Raw genomic sequence first — 18965 nt, forward strand, 5'->3', positions numbered from 1 at the left:
CATGGGGGCCTCTGTGAGAGAACCACTGCCCCCCGCCCAGGACTCTTCCTCCTGTGCCCTAGTCCCCAAGGCCCCAGTCTGCCCCTAAAGGAAGAGAGGCATCAAAAAGAAACACAACAGAATCACCTCCCTGCATGCTCGTGCACGCACATACACGTGCACACACACACACGCACAAGGTGGCATCCCTTCTCAGGGTGGTTGTATCTGCTCAGGTGAGCAGCCCATCCTCTACAGCTGCCCAGAGGAAGGTGGAACGGGGGCCAGGAGGCAGTCTGTGTAGGAGACCAGAGCCAGCCATCAGATGGCCCGGGGCCAGCAGGAACATCGGGCCAGCAGAACATCCCCCTCTGGAGAAGTGACCACAGAGGGACCCCCGAGAGGGGTGGCACAGCCTCAAGGGCAGGAAGCCAGAGACCAGAGAGGGTCAATGTGCACCCTTCTAGGGGGAGAGGACTGGGGCCGCTTCTGAGACAGGACCAGCAGGGGCAATGGATCACAGATACAGCTCTTCCCACTTCCCAAGGGTCAGTGCACAGTGATGAGGGAGGTAAACTGCCTGGGGCCCTGGAGCCCCTTGTGCCCCCAGTCTCACACGTAGGTACGTGTCTTCGTGGGATGGAAATGGATGGATGTTAGCCAAGAGGCAGTGGGGGCAACCTCCCAACACACCTTTTAAACATGTCTTTCGGTGGGTGCTGGGGAGAGGGCACGCGAGTTCGAGGACAGAGGGAGAGGAAACACAGGCCATGGGTTCTTGCAGGTTCCCTGGCCACAGTCCTGGCCTGGACAGCCCAGCCCAGTCCTCCCATCACAGGTGCTTGTTTGACATTAGTGGTTTCATAGCACAAGGCTTCCATGGGGTGGGGCTGGGGCTGGGGAGTGCAGACAGACACAGCGGAGAGACCAAGAGAGAGGGAGACAGGCGCATACAGGAACAATCAAACAGGGCTGAGAGACCTCAAAGCCCAGGAGAGACACCCACAGACACATGGGGGTGTGGCAGTAGGGCCCAGTTTCCCTTGGGGCCACAGGAAAGACAGCTCGGCTCCAATTGTGGAAAAGTTTAAATGGCCCGGCATCCTCACTCAGGGTGTAACTCCCAGGAAAGACTTCCTGCCACCAAACACAGACCCCAGGGAGCCCCACACAGCAGCCAGGGGAGCTCAGAGAAGCCAGGGAGAGCGCAGCAGGGTCTCTCCCCTCCCTCCAAGGAGGGAAAGGAAGGAAGCTCCTCCATGGGACAGGGTCAGATGTGGGAGGAGAGAATGTGTCTTCAGCTTTGCGGGACAGCCCCCTCCAGACACCCGAGGGAGCAGAAGGGGAAGGGGTGGAGTGCCGGGGTCCCTGTGAAATCCGTGGGGAGCTCCCACCTCGCCTCTGCTGCCTGCCCTAACCATGCCCCATGCCTGATGCTCGATGCTGGTTCCCTTCTCCTGTGTCTCCTGCCTCTCTCTCCTGGACCCCCTCACCGTGTCCGATGTCTGGGCTCCCCTCCCTCTGGTTCCCATGCATCTCCTTTCGTCTGTGTCTTCCCTCAGCCCTCCCCCTCCTGTCTGTCCATCTGTCCATGGCTTTCCAGCCATCTCCATCCTCCTCTCTTTCCCTCTGTCTCGCCGCCTCCTCCCTCCCCCCAGTCCTCCCCCCTCTTTCTCCGGTGCCTCTCCGCTTGCACCTCTCCTTCTCTCTCTTCCTTCCCATCCCTTAGTCCTGCCCTCACACCTCCCTCTTCTGAGCCTTTTCCTTCCTGCTGCTCATTTGCCTCCTTAGTCCCTTCGGTTCCCTCCTTTCCCTCTTTGGTCTTTCTGGTCTCCACTCTTCCAGTCTGTCTTTCTCTGGGGTTTTTTTCCTGTGTCCTTTTGTGTGCCTCCTTTTCTGTCCGTCTGTCTCTCCATCTATCACCTCCCCCTTCTCTTTCTCTCTGCGTCCGTCCTTTTCCCCTTGCTCACCTCCTCCGGGTCTCCCCTCTGGGCCTCCTGCCGCCCGCGCTCCCGTCTCCCCTGTGGGAGAGCCCGTCTGGCTCCGGGGTCCCCACTCCCTCCTACCTTCAGGCGGGGAGCGGGGGATGGCGGGGGGCCCTCGGCGGGCCGTCGTGCTTTCTTTCTTCCTCCCGCCCTCACACTCCCCCCACCCACGGGGCTTCAGCCCACCCCGCCCCATGCTGCGGCCCCGCCGGGCTCCGGGAGCCTCGCTCCGCCCGGGCTGCGGGGAGGGGCGCCCCGCGCCGGCCGCAGAAGTTACTTTGCAAAAAGGCAGGGCGGGGCGCGGGGCTGCGCGGGCTGTGGCCCTCCCGACGGCGCGGGGCTGGGGGCCCGGCCGGGACCCTGCCGCCGCCGCCGAGCGCCCGCCGCCCACCGGCTCAGGGCTTACCTGGGAGCCCGCTGCCCCCCGCCAGCCGCCCGCGCGCGCCCAGGACGAGCAGCACACACAAGTGCCAGCGCACGGCCGCCGCGCCCATGCTCACTGCGGGCCGGGCCGTGCGTGCGGGCGTGCGGGGCGCGAGGACCCCACCGACCGGCCGCTCGGCGAGCGCTCGTAGCTGCTGGTTCCGCGGCCAACGCTCGGGCTCACAGTCTCCGAGCCGGCGCGGCTGACGAGCTGACAGCCGCGCGCTCATTGGCCCGGTGCTGCCGGGGGCAGGGCTCCGTGAGAGGCCGGCCAATGGGGGCCGGCCCCCAGCCAGCGGGGGGAGGGGAAGGGAGGGGCGGGGCGGGGCGGGGGTCGGACCGGGCATCTGGGGGCGCCCCCTCCTCTCGGGGCGGGCGGCAGGTGGGGGGTAGGGGCCGGATCGCTCGGCCGTGGGGTACGCGGTCTAGGCCAGGCTGGAGCTGCCTCTGAGGCTTCTCCCTCCCTCTGTCCCTGGATCACAGCCCCCCCACCCGCGCCCCCCAGCCCCTGTCGTCGAGGGTGGCCGCTCCTTTGGGGGCAGTACCCATCAACCCACCAGCGCGCGCGCGCGTGCTAACACACACACACACACACACACACACACACACACACACACGGGAGAGGAGGGGGCCTGCCAACCCTCCCTCGGAGGTCGAGAAAGGCCCAGCGGCATCCATTTGTAGTGAAAGAAACGCAAATCGCTCAAATTAGAATTGCCCGTTTGTCCATTCGGTAATGTTTATTGAGCACCTACTGTGTGCCAGTCTCTGGCAATGCAGCGGCGAAGAAGCCAGACAGGAAAAAATCCTGAAGATCCGTTTAAAAATTTACGTTCAAAACATTGTAAAGCAATTATATTCCAATAAAGATGTTAAAACAACAAACAAAAAACCCACAAATGAACTATTTACCACTCCCCAAAGGACAATGGCCTATAAACGTGCTTGTCATAGGAGTGCCGCAGGATCCACGTCTGGAGGGACGCCAGGAAAACTCCGTGTCTGCTTTGCGGTCAGTCCTGGCCAGCGCAGCCCATCTTGGGGCTGACCTCTTACCCAGCAAAGTTTGATGCCCACCACCACCGCCCCCCTTCCCACGCCCCAGCCCCAGAATGCAAGGCCTAGGGCCTCCGAGTGCCAGAGCCGCGGGATGGTGGGCTGGGGTCAGGCAGAGCAAGCCTCAGGTCTTTCCACCCAAGAATTGCTCTGGCCTGGCCTGGAGTCTACACCTGACTCCTTTGGGACTCAGACCTGAGACCCCCGCCTGGGAGGTGAGGCTGGAAATAAATGGCCCTTCTCAGCCCCAGGCAGGACGCTTTAAGGGAAGAAAGTTCAGCAAACCCCAAGGCCCATCTCCTTGACAACCACCAATAAGAGCTCCTTTTTTCTTCTCCTGCTCTCCAGGCCTGCCTGAAAGACAAGACTTTCCTCTTTTTGTCCACTCTGCTTGCACCAGCCCACACCCAACTTTCCTCTCCCCACCAGCTCCCATCCTGCCCCCAACACACACACACACACACACACACACACACACTCACTCACATACACCCCCCAACACACACCCTCAGGCATACATGCTCTCACTCATACACGCACTCACATACACCCTCACACACATTCACACACTTCAAGCACGCAGCCTCTCACACACAGACACGTGACCACACACACACTCACACAACCTTCTGTAGGCAGTCTCCGCAGCCCTGGAAAATTGAATCTGTCCAGCCACCTCGCTCCCACTCTGACTTCATACCACAAACAGCTTGGCACTGGCCTGCTGGCTGAGACAAGGGGTCCCCCACGTGCAGAGAAGGCCAGCCTTACCCCCCATCACACCAGACATTTCCTTCCAGGTGGTTGCTCCAGCTGGTGGCTTAATTTGGGAGACCCTGCTATCAGGCTTTATTTTGCCCTCCTCCCAGTGGTGTGGCTTCGGGTTTCTGGGGGAGAAAGTTCTTGTGCGTTAGGTAACAGGACAAGAAAGGTGAGTTGGGGCAGGAGGGCAGGTCCTTTCAGGGGCTCTAACCAACTAGAAACAATGCCCGTTAATGTGCTTGTTCGTCAGGGGGCCTCTCACCCCTGGCCAGGTGCCTCCCAAGCTTGACGGTAGCAGGGGATTCTTCTTCCAGGCTCTGTCCCCCCAGATCAAGGAGGAAATGGAAGCAGGGTGGTGGCCTTTTAGACTGTGACCCCCCAGATCCCAGAGGCAGTTCTCACTCACTCACACCAAGTCCAGTCCCTAGCCTGCCCCTTCAGGGCGTGCAGAGAAAAAGTGGTTCCTTCCAGGAGGAGATCATGCATGGTCTGGGCTTAGGACTCAGGGAGCAGAGGAGGAGGGGGCTGGAGACACACACTCAGAAGCCCCCCAGGTATGCACTGAAGGAGGTGGCAGAGAAAGAGGTGGTCATTTCTGCCCCAGGGGTGGTCAGGAAGGCCTCCCAGGGCACATGACCCTAGAATTGGGCACCAAGTATGAGTAGATTTCCGAAATGGACAAAACCACGTGCAAGGTGTGAGGGAGAGAAGGTGGGGGCCTAGGAGTGGATATCCTCAAAGCATCTCACAAACTGTTAAGTGCTGCACGTGGGTGATGGTGGCATGGAGGACAGCTGCTCACTGAGACTGTGGTGTCTGTGCAGCCAGGATGGGCTGGTGGGGTGAGATCCCGTTTGTCTGGACTCCAGCCAGGGATGTCTCGCAGCCTCTGGAAACTGAGCTAAGCAAGTGGAGGCCCACGCATGAATCAGACAGTCACTTTGGGAGGGAACATTCCATGGCTCCCCATCACTTTCCAAACAACCCGTGAACATTTTGTGGGACACCCTTTGCCCTCCCCAGCAGTCCTCTCCTTGACAAACCACTGGCAAAAATGGCCTCACAGACATCTTGCTTTCACACCTCCAAGCCTTTGCCCACGTGCCTCCCTCTGCCAGGATCGCCCTTACTTCCCTTCTTCACGAGGCTCACCCCTCCTCTTCTGCCCACCCCTGCCTCCAGGCAGGGTGTAGGGTCTCCCCTGGGCTCCGACAGACCCTGGGGCTTCCCCATCAGAGTCCAGCTCACCCTGGGTTTCACATCGTTTCTTCCCAGACTGGGGGTTCCCGAAAGTGGGGCTCACAGCTGATCCACGTCTGGAGTCACAGCTCCCAGCTGGGGCCTAAGAAATAATTGTTGAATAAATGAATGAACGGGCTTCCTTGGTGGCGCAGTGGTTGGGAGTCTGCCTGTCAATGCAGGGGACACGGGTTCGAGCCCTGCTCTGGGAGGATCCCACATGCCGCGGAGCGACTGGGCCCGTGAGCCATGGCTGCTGAGCCTGCGCGTCTGGAGCCTGTGCTCCGCAACAAGAGAGGCCGCGATAGTGAGAGGCCCGCGCGCTGCGATGAAGAGGGGCCCCCGCTCGCCACAACTAGAGAAAACCCTCGCACGGAAACGAAGACCCAACACAGCAAAAATAAATAAATTAATTAATAAACTCCTACCCCCCCCCCCAAAAAAAAACACAAAATGAATGAACGGACAAAGAAGCAAGACAGACATCACTTAACTGAGAATTCGTATTATTCCAGGGAGTGGTAAAGATTCTTTGGCTATTTGATGCGACCTTGGGGAATGAATCCAGCTGCCCACTCTCTCCTGGGCACCTCCATCCTCTGTGCCTCTGAGTTGGCCAGCAGGACCACTGTCCTCCGGGGCCCTTTGGGTCCCCCTGCTGACACCTCGCAGAGGTCTGAGGAGCAGCAGAGGGGAGAGGAGGAAAGGAGCGCTTCTGTTCCTTCCAGGCACACAGCCTCTGCCACCCCGACTCCAGCCTGCTGACCCCAGTCTTCAGCATAAGAAGAACTTACTTTTTAAAAATTTCTTCAGGAAGAATTCTCTTGATTAAAGACAGTTGTTCTTTAAAAACAGAAAGTTCTTTGAGAAAATAAAGTTCTCTGCAGGCATGAAATGTCATTACAGGGATGTGAAGCCTTGATCTTGATGATTTTAGATGCTTCTGTCATCCTCTCTTATTAAAAATGAACCTTCATAATAATGCCGCCTCGTGTTTGCTCACAAAGACCTCCAAGGCTAGTTTTTTTGTGTGTGTGTGTGATCGCTGGGTGACCATGGGCCCCACAGGTCAGGTTCCTTGGTTCAAGTCCCTACTTGTCAAATGAGGGTCTCAGTCCCCAGGAGCCCTGGACACCTCCAGCTCACGTTCCAGACTCCTCTGAAATGACCCTCCTGAGATTCAGCACTCAGGGTATTCTGACCTACCGTCTGCCTCTTTCCCCAGTTATAACAACAGGTACCACGTATGGAGTGTCCCTCTGTACCCAACACTGTGCTCAGACATCCTGTGCGTTACATCATTTATCCCGAGAGGTAGAAACTGCTACCACCCCCACCTTACACCTGAAAAAACGGAGACTCACAGGCCACTTGCTGGGACCACAGAGCCAGCCAGTGGCAGACGTGGGATCCGAACCCAGGTCTGTGCGACTCCCAAAGACATGCTCCAAGCCATTACGGCTAATAAAACCCACTTGAAGGGAGTTAGGGCGCTCCTCCCTGTAATGCACAAAGTGTTACTTTTTTGGTTTTGATATTGAGAAAAGTGGTTTTTACATAGTGGCCAAATTTTAACAGTTCGCAATTCATATGGTTGATTTGAGGTACTACCCAGTTTTATGCTCTCCATCTTTCTAACAGGTCCACCCCCCCCCCACAACCCATCTAGGATGGCAATACTTCACTCTGGGATACTGGGAGGGGCTGTGTAGAAGTGGGAAGCGGGAAGGACGTGACACACGCACGTACCCCTGCCCATCCCCTCAGGGGTGTATGTATGGAACTGACTCAAGCAGCAAGGCCATAGACACATCCACAGCAAAAGCTGCAAGTGAATCCTGGAGACATGCCAGCTTCACAGAGGCGGAAGCCTCAGCACAGCCCCGCAGGTCTGCTGCCCCATGGACGCGTCCACCGGAGCCCCTCAGGCACCTCAAACTCACCGACTGGGGCCTCAGCTCCTTCTGCCCAAGTCTGCTCCTCTGAGGGCCCCCTGCCTTGGGGCTGGCATCTCGCCCCGCTCCCCTACCCACCCACCAAGCCGTGTTAATGCCACATAAGCTCTCCTCTCCATTCCCTGGGCCACTGACTTGGTTGAGATGACACCAGCTCTCACCCACATGACTCCACAGAGGCTCAAACCCATACCCACCAGGGTAGCTGGAGTCGGTGCTCAAAGACAGACATGACCTCTCCCGTCCTTGCTGCCTACAGGACAAAGTCCACTCGAGACCGTGGGAGATGGGTCCACCCTCTGCCTGGTCGAGCCCCACGAATCCCCTCTGCTCCACGCTGCCTCACACCTCTGAGCCACAGCTCACGCCGTTCGCTTCTCTCACAATGCCCTTCGCCATCCCTGTGCCTGGCAGACCACACTCAAGGCTCAGGAGCTCTGTCCTCACAGCCCACCTCCTGCTCAGGGCCTTGGGGAGTGAATCCAGCTGCCCACTTTCTCCTGGACACCTCCATCCTCTGCCCCGAGGGGAAGCTGGGCCAGCCAGCAGGACTGCCATCCTCAGGTGCCCAGAATGGGTGACCTGGGGCCCTTGATCCTGCGTGATCCCCCCCACCAGGGGCACTGGTTCAGCTTTGAAACCTGGAACTTAGTAGATCTTTTGGTTAGTAGATCTGTCTTTCACTTAGGTCAGATGTTGCGGTGTGAAGGTTAGTTAGACTTCCTGGTCACCGAGTCTCCCTTCCAGACCTCAACCCAAGGCTTCAGTGGTGAACAGGTGGCTCTGGCTTGGCCATTCATTGTATTTCATGCCCCTGGCCATAAAGTTGGTCCAGGCAAGGGCATGTGACTAAGCCAAGACAATCAGATGTCTTCCCTGAGATTCTCTAAGTGGGGCTGGTGGGGTGTGTCTACTTTCCTATGTGGGCATGGGGCAGTAAGGATGGATGTCAGAGTTGCCTGTCGCTGTGGTTCTACCATGGCGTGGACAGCTGGCCTGAGAGAATGGATCAGTCAGAGAGAAGCAGAGTGAAGATATGGGGAAGGAAAGAGAAGAGAGAGAGGGAAGACAAAAGGAGGGGAGGGGAAAGGAGACACCTGACAGTGTTCAAGGCTGGCTGCGTGATCCCTTCTGCTCTTAAGACGGTTGTGCTGGCTTCTGTCTCTTACAAACAAAATCGTCCTGCTTAATCAAAGCACAGGGTTGGGGGGTGTCTCCATGATATGACACCATTTACAAATAGGTGTGCCAGGCCTTGTTCTAAACACTACATATATTAATTCATGAAATCTCACAACCACCCCATGAGGTAGGTGTCACTATCCTCATTTACAGGTGTGGAACGTAACACAGAGCGGTTAAGTGACTTGCCAAAGGTCATACAGCAGAGCCAGGAATGAATGAATGAATGGGAAGTATTACCCTTGGTCACCCAGCCAATCAGAGTCAGGATGAGAGCAGCTGTGTGCTCTTGATTCCCTGTCCAGGCTTCCCTGATCCTCCCTCTGTCCTGTAGTTTTAGGTGTTCAACGATGGGGTAGAGGGACAGAACAGAGGCTTAGCAAATCAGGACCTAAATCCATGCTCGGCTACTTACCTGTTTTGTGGCCTTGGGCAAGCCACTGCCCCTCTCTGTGACTCAGTATCTTCACCCGTAAAGTTGAGCTAAGCATGCCTGCCTCACAGAGTAGCCATGCGAATCTCATAAGATCACACGTGTATAGTGCTGGGCACAGAGTGGGCATTGCCACCCATAGCAGCCAGGCAGTTCGTTCATTCAGAGGATGTTTACTGAGCAACTTCTTCATGCCAGACTCTGTTCTAGGTGTTGGGGATACAGCAGTGAGTAGGCCAGACATTCTCTGCCTTCGGGGAGCTCACAGCCCATTCAAGGGCGCAGACAATAAGAAACAAGAAAGAAGAGCCTAAGGTGGTGAAAAAGGCAGTGCAGAGAACTAAAGAGGGCGGTAGGACCAGCTGATGGTGGGGTGCGGGGGCCACGCAGATGAGGGTGATCAGCCACGATCTCCCAGAGCTGGTACCTGTATCAGGACCTGAATATCAAAGGTGCCAAGATGGGAAGGGGGGTGTGGGAGAGTGGTTGGAAGTCTGTCTTAGAGAGTCATGGAGTGGACCTGATCTCCAAAAGCTCTTAGAATCTTTTTTTTTTTTTTTTAAGCTACAATGGAGCTTATTCCAAGTCCCCTGCACCAGGATGACTTAACAAGCATCATGGGCACATGGAGGTGGGGGGGCGGGTAGGAATGCGGGGCGTGTGCCCCAAATGCAGGCCCGAGTGTGCCCTCACCACATGCCCTGCAAATGCTGATTTGTGCAAGAACGCCTTAGACAAAAATTAACATCTTTTCCAATTTGAAAAGTCATATCTGCTCAATACAGAAAAAAAATCCTGAAAGGGTGACAATTAGCTTTCTGCTGTATTTCCTTCCAGCCTTTTTTCTATGAGCATACACACAGAATTTTATCTTTTTAATTTAAAATTAAAAATTTTAATTTTATTTATAAAATTAAGATCATATTACACATACAGCACATTTTTCTGACCTCTATGTTTGTTCTTAAATTTTCCTTTAATTATTTTTATAGAGGCATACTTTACATACAACAAAATGCACCATTTTAAGCGCATGGTTCATTGAGTTTTTAAAAAAGTTTTGTTAGTGGTAAAATACACATAACATAAAATTTACCATTTTAGCCATTTTCAAGTGTGCAGTTCAGTGACATTAAGTCCATTCACATTGTTGTACATCCATCACCACCATCCATCTCCAGAATGCTTTCATCATCCCCAACTGTAACTTTGTACCCATTAAACTCTTAACTCCCAATTCTCCCCTCTCCCCAGCCCCTGGGAACCACCATTCATACTTTCTGTCTCTATGGATTTGGTACCTCATATAAGTGGGATTATACAATATTGGTCCTTTTGTGTCTAGCTTATTTCACTTAGCATAATTTTTTCAAAGTTCACCCCCTGTTGTAATATGTATCACAGTTTTATTCCTATATAAGGCTGAATGATATTCTATTCCATGTATAGATCACATTTTGTTTATCTATTCATCTGTGGATGGACATTTGGGTTTCCACTTTTGACTATTGTGAATAATGCTGCTGTGACATCAGTATAGAATTATGGGTTCGAGGCCCTAACTTCAACTCTTTGGACTGTATACCTATAAGTGGAATTGCTGAATCATATTGTAATTCTATGTTTAATTTTTTGAGAAACTGCCATACTGTTTTCCACAGTTGCTGGACCATTGAATGAGTTTTGACAAGTGCACACAACTGTGTAATTTCCACCACAAATCAAGGTAGGGAACATTTACAGCACTCCCCAAATTTCCACTTGCCATTCTTATCAATTGCCCCAAACCCCGCTCCAGCTCAGGCAATCACTGGTCTGATGTCTCTGACTATGGATTAATTTTTCCTATTCTAAAACTTTATATGAATGGAATCACGCCTAATGACGTACTCTTTTGTCTGACTTCTTTTGTTCAGCATACTTTTCAAGTTTTATTCAACACATTCAGCTCTGCAACCTGCCTTCTCTCATCTCATTCAAATTAATAAGAATTACATCTTCTTTTAGGATTGGCTTTTTAATAAGCTATGTAGTATTCCATTGCAGAGTTTCAACATAATTTATTTAACCAGTCTAAGCTGATTCTAATTTTTTGCTGTTATAAACGGCACTGAGTGGAACATCCTTGTACCTAAACCTTTGCTTGCTTCTCTGATCATTGCTTTGCAATAAATCCATGGAGGTGGAGTAACGGGGTAGAAGGGAACCAACAGTTTTTGTCTTCTTATACCTATTGCCAAATTGCTTCTCAGAAAGGTGTTACCGTGTACTATCAACTTCACCTCTTACGTATCTCTTGAACCTGTGGACCCCTCTCCATCTCCTCAATCTCCTCAGCCCTTTAGGGTCACTACCTGACATTCTTCCCAGTGACACTGCCCACGGAGGCCACCTGCCTGAGCTGCAAGCATCTCTAAAAACCTAAGCCCAGCACAGTCCTCCAAGGAGGCAGAACCATCAGGAAACCAGGCAAGGGATTCATGGCTGCAGACAGGGCGCGAGCCTTAATACTAGGTACAGAGCGGGGGCTCTGTGAATGAATTAGGGGGTCACTAGTTCTCTTCCCTCCCTTCTGTTCTCAGTGCCCAGCAAGTGGTCTGGCAGGGCAGGCACTGAAAATAGGCATGGCAGTGGAGACATTTGCCTGGAATCCCCTCACACATTTTCTCATGGGCTAATTGGTGGCAGAGATAACAGACAGTCAGGAGGCGATGATGCTGGTCAGCGACATCCCAGAGAGGGTCTCCCAGGATCCCGAAAGAAGTCAAGGGCTCTTGGCCCAGAGACCCAGGGCTTTCCCATCCTCTGGGGACTTGACCCAGTTTGCCATTTCAGTGGAACATGCCAGCCCTTCTCTGGACCTAGGCCTAGTCTAGTTCAACTCCAAGAATGTCCCCAACACAAAGGAAGAAGAGCCTGTGTCACCATGATAAAGGTCTCCGCACAGCCACCCACGCCAGGCTGCAGACGGACGCAGCTCCCACGCACAATGAGCCATTGTGGTTTTCTTGCCTGACACCCTTATCTTCTAGGACTGTTGGGGGAGTGAGGGACACTGGCCTGAGAGAGAAAGAGCTTGACCAGGGAGTTTAGGCTCTCTGGCTCTGCCCCAAGGTCAGCAATGCTCTTTGATAGCTAGCCTCCCTGGGCAAAGTGGGGCGTTATTGATAATGGGCATTTGTGCAGGACTTTCCCAGACTCATTCACACCCATCATTTTGTTTCATCCTCAAAGGCTGAGGTCACATGTCTCATAACCTCTGTTTTGTAGGTGGAGAACCTGAGTCCAAGAAAAGAAAGTACCCCCTGCTGTAGACTTGCCTTGGTCCCACCTAAATTGTTAGAGAAAGGATAAGAGTTATTTAGTTGCCGTGCTATTGCCCAAAAGGGACAGAGGAGGAGTTATTTCCGTTAGAAAGAAATTTACTGGGGACTCCTTGGTGGTCCAGGGGTTAGGACTCCACACTCTCACTGTTGAGGGCCTGGGTTCGATCCCTGGTTAGGGAACTAAGATCCCGCAAGTCACGTGGCATGGCCCAAACAAACACACAAACAAAACAACAACAAAAAAACACAAACAAAACAAAAAGAAAGGAAGAAAAAATTTACTAAGCAATGACTCCTGGCGCTGGACACTAGGGACACAGGAAGAGACCTGGCCCCTGCTCATGACAAGTTCAGGCTGGAGAGGGAGACCCTGGCACACGAATTCCGCAGGAAGCAGCCAAGATTCCAGCCAGAGGGCCCTGCCTCTCATATCCACCCTTGTTCCTCTTTGCTGTACTGCAAGTCTCCTGCAACCGGCCACACAAGCTGCTTTTAGACGTGAGTGGACACAACTATGTAACCAGCTGTGTGTCCTCAGGGAAGTTCCTCAGTCTCTCTGAGTTTCAGCTTCCCCGTATGTAAAATGAGAATAAGAAGCTCTCGGGCTTCCCTGGTGGCGCGGTGGTTGAGAGTCCACCTGCCGATGCAGGGAACATGGGTTCGTGCCCCGGTCCGGGGGGATCCCACATGCCGTGGAGCAGCTGGGCCCGTGAGCCATGACCACTGAGTCTGCACGTCCGGAGCCTGTGCTCCACAACGGGAGAGGCCACAACAGTGAGAGGCCCACGTACCGCAAAATACAACAACAACAACAAAAAACTGATATAAACTTTAGGATAAAGTAAGGGTCAAGAAACATATATAGAGCAAAGTGTAGGGAGTGCCAGCTTGGCAGAATGAGGAGCATGGCTTAGAGTTTGTTGGTTGGGACAGAAAGGGGCTCTGGATAGCTTAAACCACACAAGCTCTATTGGAAAGAGGTGGCTACCTTACTGGAAAAAAGAAAGGACAAGCTAAAACACAGCCTCAGAAGAAACAGGACCAAGGCAGCTTCGAGATTCAGGTAGCAGGAGCTGGGGCTATGCTCTCCAAGTCCAGGATGAATCAGCTTCCATGAGTCTCTGTCCCTGAGTCAAGGTTCACGCTCCCAGGAGTGAGTCCCATGGGTCAAGCTAGGGTGGTGTGCCCGCCTTGGCTGAGGTGGTTGGGATGCCTGGTCTGATGAACCTACTAGACTGTAGGCTACGAGAGGTTGGGGAGTTTCCAAAGGAGATGCCCTAACCAGATTGCAGGCACAGCAGATGTCTGCTCTAGGAGAGAAGGAAGAATAAAGGAAAAGTCTGCTGAGAACCTCCTGTGTGTCTCCAGGAGGGCTTCTTGGAGGAGGTGACATTGACACTAGGCCTAGAAGAGCAAGAAGAATGCCACCCTCCAAGGGCATGGGGGTTAGGGGAAGCGATGCTGTTCTCTGCCATCATGGTGTACCCAGGAAGGACTTGCTGAAGGATGCCACCTCACCTGAGCTTAAGAGACAGTGGCATTTTTGGCAGTGCTTTCCCTGCCAAACCAATGACTGGGCGTTAACTTCCTCTTTGGGATTCTGGTCCTGAATAATCAATCCCATAGAACTCAGTGAGAAGAAAGTCCTTTAATTACCATCAAACCACTGCTTTTGTTTGGGTGACATTGTGTTAGAGCGACATGCTCTCAGGCATTCGACAAACATTTACAAAGCACCCATTATATGCCGAGTGCTATTCCGGGCACAGCTTCTATGTAGCAGGAGCTTAGAGTCTAGTCGGCAATAGAAGCGAGTAGATAGTTACTTCTCAGAGAGACATCTGAGATCTGTACAAGGTGCTATTTTAAGATAAGAGGGGGGTAGACATCAAGGTCTGGTTGGGTGAGGCTAGGGCATGTGTGAGGGTAAAATTTCACAGAAGAGGTAAGTAGGGTTTTGTAGGATGAACAGGAGTTCAACAGGTGGCTGGCACACAAAGGGCATTCCAAATAGAGGAACAGGGGCAAAACATCCTGGGAAGCAGAGGAAACTGCAACTAGCTTGGTGGGACTGGAGGCAAAGGTGTGGAGCAGAGGGAGGCCAGTCAGGTTGCCCAGGCTATGAGTTTATCCTGGAGGCGGTGGGGCACCACGGGAGGGTTCAAGGCAAGGGAATGACATGGCAGATTTGTGTTCTAGAAAGATCCCTCTGGCCTGGGTGGGATGCTGTGAATAGGGTTACGGCATTTGTTTCACCCCACCCAGAGTCTTCTCTGCAGGTGGCTTTCTCTGAGAGCAAAAGCCTGCTACTCTGGGAGTCCAGGGTCAAATCCACTTGGGAACTACCTCACTGTACATACACCCCATCCTCTTGGAGAGTTGTCCCAGCTCTTAGCATATTGAAGTCTCTGGGAGATCCTGCAGCAGAGCCGTCCCATGTCTTTGCTTGGCCCAGTGTGCCCCACACTGATTTGATCACATTCCCTCACCTCCTTTATATTAATCATGCAGCAACTGTTAAGATTCTTTGCAACACTCTTTGAGAAACAGCCTAGACCCTTTATGATCCCAAGGATTTGAAAAAACTGGTTTCAAGTAAACCTTGGGGGCCTCACCACTGTGGACCCCAGAGCCTCTAATACCTGCTCCTCCCTTGCCTTAGGTAACAGAAATCCAATTCCAGGGGCTCCCCTTTGAAACAGGAGAAAGAGCTGGGAGAATGCAATGAGGACTAGGGTTGGTCACGCTTTCTGTGGGTACCATTCACTTAGTTCTTAAAACCAGCCAGCTGTTCACAACCTTGCTTCATTCACAAAACACCCTTGCCAGGAAGGCGTGACTATCCTCATTTTACAGATGGCAAAACCGAGGCTTGGAGAGGTGAATTGAGGAGTTCAGAAGCGGGGTGTAGGGAGGGGAAGGGGCTCAGACCAATCCCAAGCTCCTTGTGGCCAAGAGAATGAATTCTTAATGGACTAGAGTAAATGGGCAAAGGGTGTGAATAGGCAATTGACAGAGGAGGAACTCCTAAAGGACAGAGTATTTCCAGACAAAAAAAAAAAAAAAAAAAAAAAGTGTAGCTTCACTCCTATCAAAGGGGCCAACTAGGTCGATGGGATTGGCAAAAACAGACAAAGATCAGTAACACCCGTGCTGGAGAGGCTGTCGGGAGATAGCCTTGGACACTATCGTGGGAGGTAAGTTGGAGCTGAGCTTACGGAAGGCTTCTCCGTCAAATTTTGAATGCTCTTTCCTTACCTCTAGGGTGGGGGATTGAGTGGGAGGGCACACACGGGAGCATGCTGGGGGTGCTGGAAATGTTCTATATTTTGGTCTGGGTGGGACTACAGAGATATATACCTGTGTCAAATGTATTGAGCTGAATAAAGATCAGTGCATATTATGCACATCACTCCATGTATTGTATAAAAAGGAAAAACAAAATAAAATGCAAAACTACCTTTGATCAACAATTGCCCATCCAGGAATCTCTGCAGAAATATTTGCTCATGGATGGAGATAGCTATTCAAGGATGCTCAGGATACAATCATTAGTAACAAGGAAAACTTGAAAACAACCCAAATGCCTTTCAGTAGGGGAAGGGTGGAGTAAATTACGGAACAAACACAACAGAATAGTGATATGCAGCCATTCAAGAGCATCTCAGAAAAAAATGTTCCAGCTACATTGTGACAAAAGCACGTTTTAAAACAAGATCTGTGATCCTGCGTTTGCAAAAGCACAGCAACTAAAAACCCCTTTCTGTTTGTGTGTGTACTTTTAAAGTCTCAAAAAGTGACATCCAAATGTGAACAGCAGTTTCCTCCAGGGAGTGGGATTGAGAAGTGCCACTGGGAACTTTTACTTCTTCCTGTGTGTCCATCATGTGTCGTGGAGTTGTTTTGCAATTGGCATTCACTGCTTTTGCAATTAAAAAAAAAAAAACCCTTAAAAATAAAATCAATCAGTAGAGGCGCCTGGCACGTAGTAGGTGCTCACTAAGTATCTGTTGAAGGAAGGGCTGCAACTGTCCTTGGGCTGTGGTGCCTTCCTGCTCAGACTGTCCGCTCCCACCCGGGTGGGCCCGACACGCCTGATCCTGTCTGGGTGCCAAGCCTCCACCACGTCCCGTCCCCCCAACCCCGCCACCGGCTCTCAGGGCCTTGGGATGTTGCTGGAACGGATGTTAAGGGAAGCTTAAAGCCAGTGGCCACACTTCCCTGGGGGCACTGCTCTAGGGCCAGAGCTCTGCTTGGTTGGCCCCAATTTTTATTTGTGGGGAGATTAAGAAAAAATAAAATAAAACATTTAAAGCAACCCAGCCCTCCTTTCCAAGTCCACTGTGGGTGAACGGTGGGGCTTCGGGCGCCCCGGCGCCGGCAGAATCGCCGGCCACAAAACAAACACACGGATCACGGGGACAGAAACACTTTCTGCGCGGCCCCTCCTCCCGCGCTGTCACTCAGCTTCCGCGCCGCCCCCTCCCCTGCCAAGCGGCCGGGAGACCCTCCCCCGTCACCCCCTACCCCGCCGAAGACTTTTTGAAGTTGATCAATGAAACATGTTTTACATACAGGCCTATTCCCGGGCGGGGACTCTGCAAGGCCTTCATTAGTTCCAGATAATGAAAGAATGGGCCGATTCAACGGGCTTGGGAGAGAAAAGGGAAAATTAGAGTTCGGTCTGCTCACTTAAAAAAAAAAAAGAAGAGGAGGGGGTGGGGTAGAAATTGTGGATTTGCTAAATAAAGCTCAGGGCCGCATTCAGAGCCTGCGGAGAGGTCCCGGCTCAATCCTCTTAGTTCAGACAATGTAGGGCCGGAGACTGGCCGGCCGGCGGCTCGCATTCCACTCCCGGCTGGAAGAGCAATGGGCTGTTTAAATTGCTACTTAAGTTTCCAGCTGTTCTACCAGTGATTTGCCCAACCTAATAGCTCTTTAAGGCTTTAAACAAGAAAATAGCTCTTCTCACGACTCAAAGAAGCGGCCCTGGTTAGTTCAGACGGCGCCCATTGTCCGAGGCTTAAACTCTTCTCTGCGCCGGATCCTCCCCGCCACGACGCCACACACAGCGGTGTCAGACTTTGCCCAGCTCGTGGAGACTACTTATCCTCAAGATTATGGTTTTCTAGGCCTCTGTTCAGAGGGCTCCTAAATAAGTACTTATTTGAGGGGACTGCCTGTCTGCTGCCTTTGGGCAGCCCCAACAAATTAGTGACAAATAGTAATAATTAGTACGACCAGAGCACCTATGTAGTGAGCGCCTACTGTGTGCCAGACCTTGGGTTAGGCACTCTTCTGCCCTCATCCCATTTCATTCTCGTTCACAAAGGAGGTGGTACTACTATGATGGCCACTTTACAACCGGGACACAGGCACAGAGGAAGGAGTCAAGTGGGCCAAGTTCACACGGGGGGTGCATAGAGCAGGGTCAGGGCTGGTCTGATTTCCAGGGTCTAGACTCTTAACCACCACCTGCCGCCAGGTAGCCATGGAAACTTGAACAGGCCAGGGGAGGGGTTCTAGCTTGGTGCCTCTGGCCATGGGCACTTAGAGGGCGCAGTTTCCTGGGAGACTGCAGGGGTGGGGGTAGTGAGCAGCAGAGGAGGGGGCCATGGGGAAGGGGATGGTGGGGTTCTGACCTCATCCATCTGAGTCCTGAATGGATGAAAATAATTCAACTGTATGGAAATAATTCTCTATCTATTATGACTTAACTCTAATGAGCTAAGAAACAGCAGTTGTTTTTCTGACTATAAAAGGCATACATGTCAATTGTGGAGACCTTGAAAAATATAAAAATGAATAAAGAAGGACCTGTTAAAGGTTTAGGGTGCTGCTTGACGTGGCGTGAGCACCCAGTCTGTGTAAGCTGTCATCATCACCTTCGCCATCCATGTTACCCTGATGAAGGTACTGGAGACAAGAGCATTATGGTGTAGGTTCCTCCCAGTCTTTTTTCCGTATGTGTAAACATACCCAGTCTTGATCTTAATTATACTATGCACTGTTTGGAATATGCATGCTTTTTTTCCTGAGATTCATCAAGCCAGAAAGCTGTGATAAAGGCTTGTGGAATTTCCCTGTGGACCCGATGCCCTTGGATTACACACTGCAGATTATGGCAAAACAATTGTGCAAAGGAAGTCATTAGAGATGGATGGGGGAACTTTGCAGGTGAACAAAGCACAGGAGGAGGGAAAGTCCCCAGATAGGGTGTATATTCAGGGCTCGGTTTGGGAAGCGGAGACCATGTGTCTGGCCAGACCATAGAGGGAGGTGGAGCCAGAATCTGGAGCCTCAAGGCCAGACGCAGTAAGAGGCCTAGCTTTACTCCTGCAGGCAGTGGGGAGCTACTGATGGTCTTTGAGCAAGGGCTGTGATCAAGTCAATGGCCCACACCTAAGACACCAGGAAAGGCAGCCCTGAGGTCCAGCTTTCTGCATCCTGGCAGAAAAACAATGACTGCTCCAACAGAGTAGAAACTGGCTTCCCAACCTTCCTCAGCCACGGTCGGGGAATGAGACCCAGTCTTGTCTGCCTGGGCTGGGCCATGCTGGAGCCCCTGATATATCTGTGTCTCTGGTGTGTGGGAGGGAAGGGTGGGCAGGGATGGCCTCTCACC

The 18965-nt window shown here is 52.5% G+C and overlaps 1 protein-coding gene across 1 annotated transcript in view; it reads right to left on the reverse strand.

Annotated features, from left to right (window-relative positions):
* Positions 1–18965, reverse strand: part of SCUBE1 (signal peptide, CUB domain and EGF like domain containing 1) — a 195611-nt gene that overhangs the window by 128607 nt on the left and 48039 nt on the right. Inside the window, exons 8-9 of the mRNA XM_089921601.1 lie at positions 6021–6120; positions 2371–2627 (exon numbers count right to left, since the gene is read on the reverse strand). Coding sequence (XP_089777727.1) covers positions 2371–2627; positions 6021–6120 — 357 coding nt within the window. The remainder of the gene's footprint in view (positions 1–2370; positions 2628–6020; positions 6121–18965) is intronic.

Source organism: Delphinapterus leucas, chromosome 11 (assembly GCF_059928025.1).
Source record: "Delphinapterus leucas isolate spDelLeu-1000000601 "Yukka" chromosome 11, BTC_Dleu_Yukka2, whole genome shotgun sequence".
NCBI lineage: Eukaryota > Metazoa > Chordata > Mammalia > Artiodactyla > Monodontidae > Delphinapterus > Delphinapterus leucas.